Raw genomic sequence first — 15,043 nt, forward strand, 5'->3', positions numbered from 1 at the left:
GGGACATGTTCTCTGGACAACTTAAAGTTCTTCTCATATGTAGCCTACTTCAGTATTTCACTGAAAGATATTCTATTTCTCAGAGCAGCTACTACTCACATTGTATTAGTAGTGCCAACTGTGCTTTAAATATATTCATATCCTATTTTTTTCATTCACTCAGCTAAGTCAAAAAAGAAATAGGATTATATTAATGCCTTCCTAATTCCATGCTCTATTACAATAGTAGCATATATTCATAATGTTAATGTTAGAACAATTGGAAAGGTGACAATTTGATGTAAGGTAAGAAAAAAAAAGGGAAATCAATAAATCTTCCACACTCTTTCCAGAACTATTATTGATAGAATATGCCAATAATTTACCATTGATCAATATCTTAATTTGACCAACTCACGACAAAGAATGTGTACTATACACATGCTAAATATTCAGGTGATGCTTATATTTGATGGACACCTTCACTGTTGTTTCTTTGAAAAATTCATAACCTTTTACAGATGTTCCTGTAATTTATCTATTTATATTATTAAATAATACATATATGTATGTTTTTAATAAAGATCAAATTCATACAGTTATGAAACCAAACAAAATATATTTTAGAGTAAAAGGAATTATTAAAGTTTACAAAGAGTCAGTATATAATTGGACAGAAATATGACTAAATATTGTGTGAATTTCATTATATATTATAAAATTCAAATAATTTATGAGCAGAAATTAAAAAGGTTTTCATCTCGATTCAGACAACTCTTGTTTTTCAATAAACTGATCAAGTAGATAATACTCATCCCATCTAAACTGTGTTACAAACAAGTTTAATTAAGATGTAAGAATTATCCAATAAGAAGCTAGAGCTAATGGGCCACACAGTGATTTAATTAATACAGTTTTTTTGTGGTTATTTCTGTTATGGGAGGCCAGGACAAACAAGCAGCCTTCTTACAACAAATTGGCACTGGAACATGTACTACGTAAATACACATAAAACCTGAGAAGGCTTGGAAAGGAATTCTAGACACTAAACACCAACATTTAGCCACGCATTTTTTTTCAGATGGACTCTGCTTGCTGGCAGTAGGCTGTAGCAAAAAAAATAATAATAATAAAATAAATAAAATTTTAAAAAATTAAAAAAAAAATAAAAAGTTTCAAAATGGTGGTTTTCTGAACCAGGCTGCCAGCATGAGCTCTGGCTCTTTCAGGAGGCTGAGCATTTAAATGGGGTTTGTGGATAGCATACTTAGCATGCTGCAAGTTACTTGGTAGCAGCATGGGCCAACTGATTACCAGAGTTGAGGTGGTGAGGACAGCTCCCACCCTGCAGTCTCAGGCAGTGAATAGACTTCCACTATGTTGAACTGCGCAGAGCAAGGAGGCAGGGCTGTATTTGCTCTCGGCTGCTACTTAAGTTTTTTTTTTTTTTTTTTTTCTCATTAAACTTGCTTTAATGGGTCTCAAAATTCTGTGACAGATTTTTGGTCAAGTTGTTCCATTAAAAAGTACTGATTTTGAAAACTAATAACTTAAAACTGCCACACACAAAAAAAATGGTCCACAAAACATTCTTTCCTTCTGAAGGTTTTACGATGCATTGTTATCATTAACCAGTCTTTTACTATTAAACTTAAATGGCCAATTGAGACAAACAGTTCTGAGACCGTTCTTCCACCACTGATTAAGACTGGGGTGGCAGGTGTTAGGGATAATATTCATTTAGCCTTCTGAGCTTTCTGGGCAGACTTGGTGACCTTGCCAGCTCCAGCAGCCTTCTTGTCCACAGCTTTGATGACACCCACAGCAACTGTCTGCCTCATGTCATGAACAGCAAAACGACCCAGTGGAGGATAGTCAGAGAAGCTCTCGATGCACATGGGCTTGCCAGGAACCATATCAACAATGGCTGCATCACCAGATTTCAAGAATTTCGGTCCATCTTCCAACTTCTTGCCAGAACGACGATCAATCTTTTCTTTAAGCTCAGCAAACTTGCATGCTATGTGAGCTGTGTGACAATCTAGTACAGGAGCGTAGCCAGCACTAATTTGGCCTGGGTGGTTCAGGATAATCACCTGAGCAGTGAAGCCAGCAGCTTCCATTGGTGGGTCATTTTTGCTGTCACCAGCAACGTTACCACGTCGAACATCTTTGACAGACACGTTCTTCACATTGAAGCCCACGTTGTCCCCAGGAAGAGCCTCACTCAAAGCTTCATGGTGCATTTCAACAAACTTGAATTCTGTTGTCACGTTGACTGGAGCAAAGGTCACCACCATGCCAGGTTTTAAAACACCAGTCTCCACTCGGCCCACAGGGACAGTCCCAATGCCACCAATTTTATAGACATCCTGGAGGGGCAGTTGCAGAGGCTTGTCAGTTGGACGAGTTGGTGGCAGGATGCAATCCAAAGCTTCCAACAGGGTGGTTCCACTGGAACTACCATCTTTGCGAGTGACTTTCCATCCCTTGAACCAAGGCATATTAGCACTTGGCTCCAGCATGTTGTCACCATTCCAACCAGAAATTGGCACAAATGCTACTGTGTCAGGGTTGTAGCCAATTTTCTTAATGTAGGTGCTGACTTCCTTAACAATTTCCTCGTATCTCTTCTGGCTGTAGGGTGGCTCGGTGGAATCCATTTTGTTGACACCAACAATAAGCTGTTTCACACCCAGGGTGTAAGCCAGAAGTGCATGCTCACGGGTCTGCCCATTCTTGGAAATACCAGCTTCGAATTCACCAACACCAGCAGCAACAATCAGGACAGCACAGTCAGCCTGTGATGTGCCTGTAATCATGTTTTTGATGAAGTCTCTGTGTCCTGGGGCATCAATGATAGTAACATAGTACTTGCTGGTCTCAAACTTCCACAGGGAGATGTCAATAGTGATACCACGCTCACGCTCAGCTTTCAGTTTGTCCAAGACCCAGGCATACTTGAAGGAGCCTTTTCCCATCTCCGCAGCCTCCTTCTCAAACTTCTCGATGGTTCGTTTGTCGATTCCACCACATTTGTAGATCAGGTGGCCGGTTGTAGTGGACTTGCCGGAATCGACGTGTCCAATGACGACGATGTTGATGTGAGTCTTTTCCTTTCCCATTTTGGCTTTGAATTAGCGGTGGTTTTCACAACACCTGCGTTCTGACGGCAAACCCGTTGCGAAAAAGTGCTACTTAAGTTTTTAAGAAGCACTTATTTTAAGAAGCAGTCCTAGTCAGAACGTGATAACAGATTCATAATAAAGACAAATTCAGATGGAAAAGACCTTTAAATGGGTCAAAATATTGGATAAATGTATGTAGGCTTGGGAGAAAGAAGAAAAAGAATACAGTTACAAAAAGAAGTAAATGTTATTTTTTTATAAAAAGATAAAGTCTTTAAAGAGAAGGAGTACAGACAGTCATAGATTAAAAGGGGTAAAAAAAAATAAGCCACATAAAGATCTAATATAAACAGAGAGTCTGGATTATGTATCTTAATGAGCTTTCTTTGAATTTGTTGACTGTGAAAGAGGTAAGTACAGAGAGACATTTCATTGTATGAGCTGCTAAGCTAAACCAACATATATGTTTTAAAGGTTTTTTGACTTCAAAATTTGAGTCTAAGAATATGTTTCTTTGGAAAAGAGGTTCTTCTTTTGTTTCCACAGAAAATGAGAACCTATGGATTTCTTCTAGACTCATGTGGTTTGATGGATCAAGAGCACCCAAAAATTCTCCACAAACATCCTTAAGAAGTACTTCACCCAACAAGCAGCAAAAAGCAGTTTGGAGAGAATTAGACCTATATTCCCAAATATTGTTTGTAAATGTTTCTTTACATTTAAAATGGGACATGCTATAGAGATTTGCATTGGTATGGATCTTGGTCTATTGATACAAAGAGGTCAATTTTGTCATATTTCTGCTCTTGATTAAGGTATTGTGTTTGTGCAACTCATTTTAAAAATGTAATGTATTATTAAGAAATATAGCTTAATAGATAATCATCTATAGTAGTCAAGCTTACAGTCATGTTAGTTAGATTTTCTAGATGTACAGAGATGTATTTCAGATGGATAAGCATTCTTCATATCTTTCAAAGACTACAGAATATGTCATTTAAAATGTTTTAAGAACTTAGGAGTTTTCATGACAATGAGACACATCTGGTCTTGCCAGCACCACTTACTTCAAGAGGAAAATGGGGATTGAAAAGATTCATCATGGAGTTTGCTAACCATTTGGGCATAAAACTGCTCTTGCCTGGACTACTTGATGTTATGCTGTATGAACTGACCATGCAGGACCCACAGAAAAATGATTGCTGAACTTGCCAATAGGTGAGATGATCCTTCAGGGTTCCTGCCACAGGAAAGAATCTGGCAGGCATTCTGCAGGACACAGAAGAAAGCACCTGATGAATTTTGCTATTATAAGGCAGAACAGATCTTTAAATTTCTTGCTTTATGGAAAAATCTGCTGCATATTATGGGCCTGTAGGCTGAAGATGTGTGCCCCAATGTTAAAAAAGAACTTTGGGTGAGGCAGTGATATGTCTCTCTCAATTCTAGAGTTTTGGAAATTGCTTAGAATGTACTTCTGTTTACTTAGGTAATATTATATCTTTCTGCAGTCTTTGATGAAGTTGAAGAATAAATAGTAATAATATAGTTTTCTTAATTGTAATAAAAAATAAAGTAGAAATAAATATTATGACTATAATTCTTGCTTGATACCTACCTATCTTGTTATATGCACTTTTACTGTGTTAAAGTTAAAAGCATCCTTTTTATTTAAATAGAAAATGGGAGGTGATGTGGGATTCCCCTCTGTATGCTGTGAATATGGTTGGTTAATGAATGAAGAAACTGGCTCTACCTGATAGGGTAAAGTAGACTTAGTGGTGAAAACTAAACTGAATGCTGGGAGGAAGAAGGCGAGTCAAGGAGAAGCCATGTAGCCCTGCCAGAGACAGAAGCCTAGCAGAACTTTAAACAGTAAACCACAACCATGTGGTGATACACAGATTAAGAGGGATGGATTAAATTAAGATTAAGAGCCGGGCGATGGTGGCGCACGCCTTTAATCCCAGCACCCGGGAGGCAGAGGCAGGCGGATCTCTGTGAGTTTGAGACCAGCCTGGTCTACAGAGCTAGTTCCAGGACAGGCTCCAAAGCCACAGAGAAACCCTGTCTCGAAAAACAATTAAAAAAATTAAGATTAAGAGATGTCATGTGATTTCTTTTAGAAAAGAAGTATACTTGAGTTTTAAAACATTTATAATATTACTTTTAACTTCCAATAAACTAATGGGTTACATCATCTCATAAAGATTTAAGTTTGTGTATGTGTGTGTGTGTGTGTGTGTGTGAGAGAGAGAGAGAGAGAGAGAGAGAGAGAGAGAGAGAGAGAGAGATGTTTGTTTTTGACATTGCTGGATTAGTTAATAGTTCAGTTACACCTAAGGTAATAAAGAAAAAGAAATGAACCCTACAGATGACAGTCAAATCCAGAATACAATGTCATCCTTAATTGCTCTTACAAGAGATCAATAGATGGAGAGGTTAAAACAAATACTTTTGACAAATTTATTTAATTTTTAACTTCATTTTTTGAAAATGATTAGTCTTAAAGAGTAACATAACCTATTTTTGGTTACTTTGGTAATATTAGTGCTATTATCAAAATTAGTAATGGACATCTACAACTCTCATCTTAAACACATAATCACAATACTTTTTCCTGTAACATTTAAAAATTTTATTTATTTATTTATTTATTTGTTTATTTATTTATTTATTTAGATTTTATGTACTAGTGTCCTGCATGTATACCTGCATGCCAGAAGATCCTATTATAAATGATTGTGGTCCACTATGTGATTGCAAGATACTGAACTCGGGTCCCCTGAAAGAGGAGCTAGTGCTCTTAACTCCTGAGCCATCTCTATAGTGATAGGAGCGGTGGTCTGCGGCCCAGCTCCCAGCTAGCTTTACCTGGAATAATTACTCGGAAACTGTATTCTTTTAAACACTGCCTGTCCCATTAGTTCCAGCCTCTTATTGGCTAATTATCACATCTTGATTAACGTGTTTCTAATAATCTGTGTATCACCACGAAGTGGTGGCTTGCCAGGAAGATTCTAACTGCATCCATCTTGGAGAGGAGAGCTATGGCGTCTGCCTCATTGCCCGTCTTCTCAGCATTCTGTTCTGTCTTCCCCACCTATGTTCTGATCTATCAGGCCAAGCAGCTTTCTTTATTAATTAACCAATTAAAGCAACGGATAGATAGAAGACCCACCTACATCACATCTCTCTAGCCCCCTATTTTAAAAAACAAATTTTTTACTAGATTATTCATTTCCTAACACCTTTATGATTTACTGAAGGAATCATCTCTACAATTGGGCATTGCCAAGCATACATTTACACTGCTATTTTGTATTAAATTCATTTCTCTAGTAATGAATATTTTACTCTTTATACCTATTAACCTATAATTATGTTTACTTTCTTGTGCCATTTTTCCACCTAGAAAAAGCTCTCATCCAACAGAACAATATCATTGGTGCATTAATATGGATAAGACCATTCATTGTCAGACCACTACAATGAATTTTGGACAGTCCTGATGAAGTCTCAATGTAAAATGAAATGATCACATATAAAAATTGTAAAATATTTTTCTTTGTTTAATTGCGATTTGAAACAGCAAATGACGAGTTGTTTATGAACTAATATTTTCCTTAAATTAGAAATCCAATATACAACATCAAACTCTCTATGGAATAACTGTAAGATATCAGCTGAAGAATGTATCCACCCTGACTAAAGTGGTGATAGTTTATCATGTTGCTTCCCTCAAAGGTTACAATAATTATATGGTTGTATTAGAAGCAAATTCCCAGAGTAAAATGCCTTTATTGAGTAACAAAATCACTCCTCATACTTAACTAGGTGATAGCTTTTCACTGCTGGAAAGGGGACTGTATTTCTAAGGTGAGTATGGGAATAAGGCAAGCATCACCTTAACTTATGATTTACTTCAGAGGTAAGGTAGAGACTGATAATAGAGCAAAATAAATGGAAGAGTAGTAAAAGATGCAGTTTTGAAATGGGATGAGCCCAAGTGATATCAATAGGAAGTGGAATAGAGATTGAATCATGTTAAAATGTGAATTTTTTTTCTCTTAAGGCTAATCAATTAAATGTTAATTCTTCTTTACATTGGAGTGGGTAAGCAGTATAAAGAAAAAGGATAAAGTAAAAATGATGATGTTTCAACTGTGGAACACTTTTTTTACACTATTAAATTTATTTTAAAATAGAGTAGTTTCAACGAGAAATAGAAATTATTTCTACTTTGTACTTAATGAATAGAAACACTTATCAGAAATGTTGCCTAAGAAATGGTTGACTCTATCTATGTACTACCCTAATCACTGTAGACAAAGTGTCACGAATGGTTCCCTGGCTGAAAACCTTTCATAATTTGCTGGGAAGTTTTCCAGACATCAATTTATCCCAACAATTATATTCAGACATTGCCATAGTTGATGGCTGTAGCTTCTTTCATGCCCGAAATAAGTAAGTATATTGTAGTGAAGTTACCAACTGTTCTTCTGGGATGAGGCATGCCAGGATGATCTCAGTAGATTACTTTTCCAATCACAGTGCAAGATTTGACACATCTGTTCCATCCCCAAAATCCTGTTTGCCTTGATACTTTTCTAAAAAGCTGATTGTTCTATAACCCAATGGAGAAATACATCAAATTTTCTCTGAAAGGCATCAAAAGATATCAAGTTAAGGGAGCAGAGAGTGAATTGAAAGATTTATCTTCACAGAAATGTGTAAGACATCCTATATACACTGCTTTAAAATTGTTTTGCTCTGAATACATAGAGAAATATATATATTCTTAGGGAATATAATTTCTATATTCCAGGACTTTTCTAGACTCTTTGATGTAAAAGTGAGTAATAGTCAGAGAATAAGCTGTAAAGAAGGAGTTTTTATAGCCTTGGAAGACTGTTGTAATAGTGCTGTGTTAAATATAATGATTCCCTATAAAGACATTTTAATGACTATGGGGATAGATCCTTTATAAACTGTCCAATGGGACCAAGTAACTGTAACACGTAAATAATTACATAACATATGTTAAATCCACTTAATGTAATTGTTTTCAAGTTCCTCAAAGTGCTTCCTGGGCACAGATAGAGATGAGAAGATAAAACAGACACTGTACAAAACAACGTCAACAACAAAAAAACAAAAAATTCATGATGTAGATTACACTGGATAAAAGTGACCAAATACACTAATTCTGCTAAGAAAGAGCCAACAGATGTTATTATACTTGAGCTGTGTCATGATGATGAGGATGGACAGGAAAGACAGAGGAATTGCAAGCCATGGCAGTAACCCACAAGCGGACAAAAAAACAAGAGACAATCAACAGCATATTATACAAAGATATCAAAACAATTGGTTCAGTTAAAACATAAACTACATTCATGTGGATGCAAGCATATGCACACACACACACAGACACACACATACAAAATGGACACCAGTAACATGTTTTATAGTGAAGGATCAATTTAATAAGTAAATTATTGAAGAGTTAGGTTTGGAGAATAACAATTGAGAGACTGGATTCTCTCATTGTTGTATAATGATGAGATTCAATAAATATAATTTACAAACTAATTTATGAGAAAACTGGTTTACTCTATCTCTATAAAGACTCAGTAAAAATGATGTTAAATATCCAGTGTAGAAATCAGTGCTTTAAAAACACACTGTTTTTTATTTAAATTCTCTGGAATGCTGTCATGTGGGTGTTCTTAGAATCCTAAGTCACCAGTTAAAAAAAAATTGTCAAAGTTCAAGAGTGGAGTCTTGGTTTTCATCCACGTGCCCATGCACTGATCCCAAAGCATCATTTGTACCAGGGCTGGCTATGAAAGAAGACCATTGAGCAGATGACACACAAGCTAATAAAGTAGTGATAACAGGTACGCCATGAGCTACTCTGAGTGAAAGAAAAAGACCACAGACTAAGGATCAAGATGATACTTGAGGGGGCTGGAGAGATGGCTCAGAGGTTAAGAGCATTGCCTGCTCTTCCAAAGGTCCTGAGTTCAATTCCCGGCAACCACATGGTGGCTCAAAACCATCTGTAATGAGGTCTGATGCCCTCTTCTGGCCTGCAGGCATACACACAGACAGAATATTGTATACATAATAAATAAATATTTTTTAAAATACTTGAGTGGAGAAAGAGGGTCCATCCAACAAGACACCAAGATGATGAAAATGCACCAAAGATAAAAATTCTAATTTTGAAATTTTGACACTGATCAGTGTAATCTAGGAAGGAAGTTTGGGGGTTAGAATGTCAGTTAAGAAAAGTCTAGAAAAGAGGTCCTTCTCCCTTGTCTGTAACTGCTTCCAACAAAGTCACATCTGGGCCATCTGTTAGACTCTAAAAGAACATGCAGCTTGACAAATACATATTCAGGACTGCTAATTGGAGGTCAGGCTCTTCACACTTCCACAATTAGCACTGAAGAACATTATGAATATATTTCATTGTCCTAACATTAGGCATGAATATTTTACTCACTTGGACCATACCCTTAAATTAACATGCTTAAGACACTATAATATACTATATTATGTTAATGAGAAAAACTTCTCTGAACAAGGAATTGTGCCATGAATACACAGAACAAACTATGAACCAAGATAATGAGAACAGTTTATCTTCTCTTTTTTTGTTCAGTTTTGAGTCTATCTATCTAGAACTTGTATTTGAAAAAAAAATAATAGTTGAATGAAATTGGGTAAGAACATTCTGGAAGTTATCTTGTTTACAAAGGATTTGTGGGAAACAGAGCAAACATCCTACTGCTTTGAAATGACTTGCCCTTATAACTTACATATGGAAAGCTAATAGTCTTTTTCAAATAGCAAAACAATAAACAGAGGACTAAAAGTAATAAACTTTTTAAGAGAAAGACCTAAGTTTCAACTTTTGAATGCCTGATTCAGAGCTATGGAAATGTTTCCCGAGTACAAATGTCAGAGAAGAGGCAAAATTCTACATCCTCATCATTTGACGATGACCTATTTCCCCTGCATGATCTGGCAGACATCTGTTTGGTATCACCTTAGAGTTTCTTCTAGGATGATGCCCCAGCATTTACTGATGTGATGGAAGCAAAAAATAATACCAACTTGAGTATCATGGAAATAAATGATGATCTGAAAACTCTTTGTCTCTTCTAATGCTATAGTTATTTAAGCACTTTAGTTATAATTTTTAGTTATAAGGAACTTGGCGAAAATCACCAAGCATGAGGTGTGATAAAAGCTTCAATATGAAGCAGTAGGTGTTAAGTAACTAAAGAAACAATATAGTGTCAGAAATCCATGTGAGAGGAGAAATGCAATAAGCAAATGTGGGTAAAATGTGTTTATTGCAGACTTCCTGATAATTTCATTTATGTAACTATTTTTCTTAGACAGTTATTTCAGTGAATTTATCCTCATGTCTATTTCTCATAAGCTGCATACTCCATGTAATAAATTTTCTTGCCAAGGTGTTTGCCCATTTTGAATCTCAGCATCATATGCCCCCGATCTAGCGTTCAGCCTGAACGCTCTTGATCCAGTCAGTCTTCTTCTGGTCTTCATGTAGTTTGACATGTCAGTAATTTCCTTTACATGGCATTGCCACCGGAAAAATAGTAAAATGACATATGTAAGCCTCTGCAGTCCATAATGTGTTTAGTACCTGTGCTGGAATGGCCTGCTTATCTCCCTCCTATCCATAGGACCTAAAGCCTATAACTTCAGAATCAGACTTCATATGGAATTAGATTTTTTGCAAGAATAATTAGTCAATAAAAAGCCATAAAGGATTGGGAAGGGAATGAAATCCAACAGCTGCTTTTAAAACAGGATCACAAAATAAAACAGAGATGTGTCCATGTAATGATAATGCTGAAATGATATACCAGAAAAGGCAGGATGTACTTGTCCATGGGGTGCTCAGGGAGCACAGAATCCAGCTGATCCTTTATTTTCAAAAACCTAAGCTCCAAATTGAAAAGAATAAATTTCTGTTGTTCTGCCCAACCTGGTTTGTGATAATTTGTGGCAGTCATGGGAAAGTATTCACGGTTTCTATCACAGATATCCTCAGGCATAGATCAATATGACAATGTACCTATGCTATTGTGATACTGTTCTAACAAAAACAGCAATACTGACATTATTTTCAACAGTGAAGATAGTACATAATAGTTGTCATGAAAAGCAAAGGCTTCTTGGTTCATACAAGCAATCAAACTGATCCTTAGCAACTTACATACAGGAACCACAACCCTCCAAGTAGTTTTCATGAATAGTTTTCTGTTAGTCAAACTCCTTTATTTCCAAATAAGTATAATTAATGAAGTTTTTGGGAAACAATATGAGAAGTAAGAATTTTGTTTTTGGGATATACACATGGCCTGTAGAATGTCTTTGAAAACCTATTCTTACACGAGGGTTCCTAAACTGCGTGATATGACAGAATAATCCATGTGTCCCAGTACAGAAGGAAGGAAGTATTAGGATTGCAGGGAGGCAGCAATGTTTCTCTCTTCCTCATCCAGACTCTTTCGAAAAGTAGACCTTTACTTTTGTAGAGGAATTATAATCACAATTCTTTAACCACTGGCAGTGCTAAATTTAAAAGCATAAAAGTGTTCCAATAGAGTTTCAGCACAAAATTCACAACCTTATGGGTTGTTACACTTTGCAGTTAGAGGCGATGAACTCAAAGAAAAATACTGAGTACTTACCCAAATTTATGTAAATAGCCCTGTCACATTTACACTTACGCTACCAGAGGGTAACCTGCCATATTTATATCTGAAAAATATCACCTCACACATTTGTTTCTGCAGTGGGCATGTTTTCAATAGCAGTGATGCTTCTAGCATATGCAACTAAATTACATAACACCCTTTTCTTATCATATGTTTTTACCTCAGCAATGGATACAGGCACTTATTTATTTATGAGATGCAATTAACTCAATGACCTTCTTAAGGTAATACTTTGAAGGATATAGACCAATCATAACTCCTTCATTTTCCTGCGCCTTTCATCAAGTTACGAAAAGATATCATAGGACATCTATGGATCCCAGACACTGTTATCAGAATGAACTGGATTCAGAGTTCCCATATTTAACTTTCTATTCATGACTATAGAGGTTATTTATATTCAAAGAGTACATTTTCTTCCACAGTCTCTAATAAGGGTGTCTCTCTATTTTCATGACTCTACTAAGTAGCTATGGAGATGTACTTTGGAATCATTTGTTTCCTCATACAAAAGGTTCCCTTTCCTTATTTATAAAATGGAGATCATAATAGTGTTGGGTGAGTGGGGAATACATTCAATCTTCTTACATCATACTTCTACAGGAGAAAATTTTTAGAATATCTTCAGATGTGAGTTCAGCAGAAATTTTGGAGTTTCTATTTAGTGCTGGTATCAGTGAGATCTCTGCTATTCTTTTGTTCTTTTTATTCATAGACTGGCACTGCATAAATAGTAATATACAACTTACAATAGTGTTTTACAAAGGAGCATGGCAAACTTCTACTGTGAAGTTTAAGCTCAGGTTCTAGTAGAAGAGAAAGAGAGGTAAGAAAATCAAAACGGCACTGTTGTCTGTTAGCCCTCCTTTTGTACATGCTGATCTCTTTGGAGGTTTTATCTCAGTTTGCGCAAAGAGAAAGTAGCTGGGTTCTAGTAAAAACAAGGCACTGGGGAAATACTAGCTCTCTCAGTGTCCGGAAGACAGAATCCTGGTAAGAATTATATTCTCTTGATAAAACTGAGATAGAATACTGGTGTCCTAGGTAGATTTTCAGAGTAAAAATAAAACAAAATCAGATGTAATAATAACTAAATATTGGTGTACCAGCATGAAAGAATGAAAGAATAGTGCACTTATTTTGGAACTTGATTCAAAGAAAACTCTTGTTGCAGGTGTTTAAATTGAATACCGTCTTGGTGCATTTGAAAAATGAGCCCTAAAAATGTGGATTTAAAAATGAAATGTAACCTCATTCATACTCAATGAATAATAAAGTCTAGAGATACCTGGATTACATAAGAATTAATATATCAGCAAAACAATTAAACAGCAGCTGTGGAACCAGGGATAATGATTGGACCATCACTATAATATGATCTGGTTTAATGATACTAGCTAGTAATCAGATAATAACACATAAGGAACTATTGGTACTCTAAATTATACAAAATTAATACTGGGTCACTTCTTATCCAAAGTACCCCTTTGAAAATCCTGCATGCACAAGACCTGTAGGTCAAACTAGTCAAAATCCCAGTGTAAATGAAGCCCCACTCTCAGCTAAACAGCTTTTGGAAATTAATGGCTACTGGTAGAGAAAAAGTAAGCTTTCTTCTGGGATGAGATTCCTAGTAGGGTTCCCATACTACAGTGGATGGTTGCTCAACCACACACATACTATGGACACTAAGTAGACTCAGAGGATTAAAACAAGAAAGCATGAATTAGAAGGTAATAATTATAGGGGGAGTTGTAATATGTAGAGTTAGAGGAGGTGGGTCCCACAAAATACATTGCATATAGGCACAATAATCTCAAACAATACATTTGTAAGAAGTCATTATTAGAATTGATGCCACATAAAAACGTAAATCACAACTAAAATTTAGATTCTCTGGTCATGCAGTTTCTTCTTCCAAGGAAATCCAAGTAATTCATTCTATCCTGTTCTAATCTGTTCTTCCCCCTCAAATCCAGTCAGTCTTTCATTGCTTATACCCTCCAGCACTAACATCCGTAAATACCATTCTATCAAACAGGTTTTTGAAGTTTTCAGGAAATGGATAAGTAATTGTTGATGCTTCTTCCTTTTTAATTTTTTAATTGATTTTATTGAGCAATACATTTTTCTCTGCTTCCCTTACTCTCCCCTCTTCTTTTACCCTCTCCAATGGTCCCCATGCACCCAATTTACTAGTCTAGATCTTAGACTATAGTCGAAGTAAGCTTATAGAAATACTGTTAGTAAACCGGGTAATGGGTAGCTCTTTGAAAACTACTGAAGAGGAGAGAAGTAAAGAACTAAAACATTTCAAGAAGAAAGTTACACGACCACTTATGAAATAAGATATGGCCCAGTTTCCATCTTAAACATTAGAAAAATAGACTTGGATTAAAATTAGAATAAATTACTGCATCTTGCTGAATTCATCTATGTTGAACTAAATGGAGAATGTAATTTTAATGTTAGATGATAATTACATCTCTCACATGTGTGTCAAATTCCTTTTTGTGTTCTAGCAAGTTTTGCTTCTGATCTTTGCAATGTTATGTGACAGCACATATTTTTCAAATATATTACTGGAGTTAGACTAACCGCTAATAATAATAACTAAAATAAATGTTTATAGCATATGAAATTGTAAGCATTTGATATATATTGAGGTATTGAAATATTTTACTAAAATGTGAATCTATAAATGCTGTTTTTAAAATAAGAATGAGCCAGTGTCTAGGATCAAAAGTCACACAGTAAGGCCAGAGAAGTCCCATGCTTGTTCACCTTGGAGCTCAGAACCAACCACCATTCTAAGCTCCTTGGAAACATACACAAAAATGAACAATGTAAAAAAAATAGCAAAATGAATTTACTTTCTTAGACTTGTCTTTGTTCATAGTATTAATTTTGTATTTTTAAAAACCTTAGAAGGGGGCTGGAGAGAATGGCTCAGTGGTTAAGAGCATTGCCTGCTCTTCCAAAGGTCCTGAGTTCAATTCCCAGCAACCACATGGTGGCTCACAACCATCTGTAATGAGGTCTGGTGCCCTCTTCTGACCTGCAGACATATACCCAAGCAGAATATTGTATACATAATAAATAAATAATTAATTAAAATAAAATAAAAACCTTAGAAGACCAAGGCATACTTTTAAAAACATTGGGAAT

General features: G+C 35.8%; 2 protein-coding genes across 7 annotated transcripts in view; both read right to left on the minus strand.

Annotated features, from left to right (window-relative positions):
* The window catches only part of Lrrc4c (leucine rich repeat containing 4C), a 1,388,491-nt gene that overhangs the window by 1,316,693 nt on the left and 56,755 nt on the right, over positions 1 to 15,043 (minus strand). The gene's annotated exons all lie outside the window — the stretch shown is intronic.
* Positions 1,577 to 3,165, minus strand: LOC130881077 (elongation factor 1-alpha 1-like). Its single transcript, XM_057780303.1, has one exon. The coding sequence runs from the start codon at positions 3,102 to 3,104 to the stop codon at positions 1,716 to 1,718; it is 1,389 nt and encodes a 462-aa protein (XP_057636286.1). The 5' UTR covers positions 3,105 to 3,165; the 3' UTR covers positions 1,577 to 1,715.

This window comes from Chionomys nivalis, chromosome 9, assembly GCF_950005125.1.
Source record: "Chionomys nivalis chromosome 9, mChiNiv1.1, whole genome shotgun sequence".
NCBI classification, from domain to species: domain Eukaryota; kingdom Metazoa; phylum Chordata; class Mammalia; order Rodentia; family Cricetidae; genus Chionomys; species Chionomys nivalis.

What these genes read in the sequence shown, in the direction of transcription:
- LOC130881077 (XM_057780303.1), bottom strand. Translation starts at nt 3,104, where the DNA reads ATGGGAAAGGAAAAGACTCACATCAACATCGTCGTCATTGGACACGTC.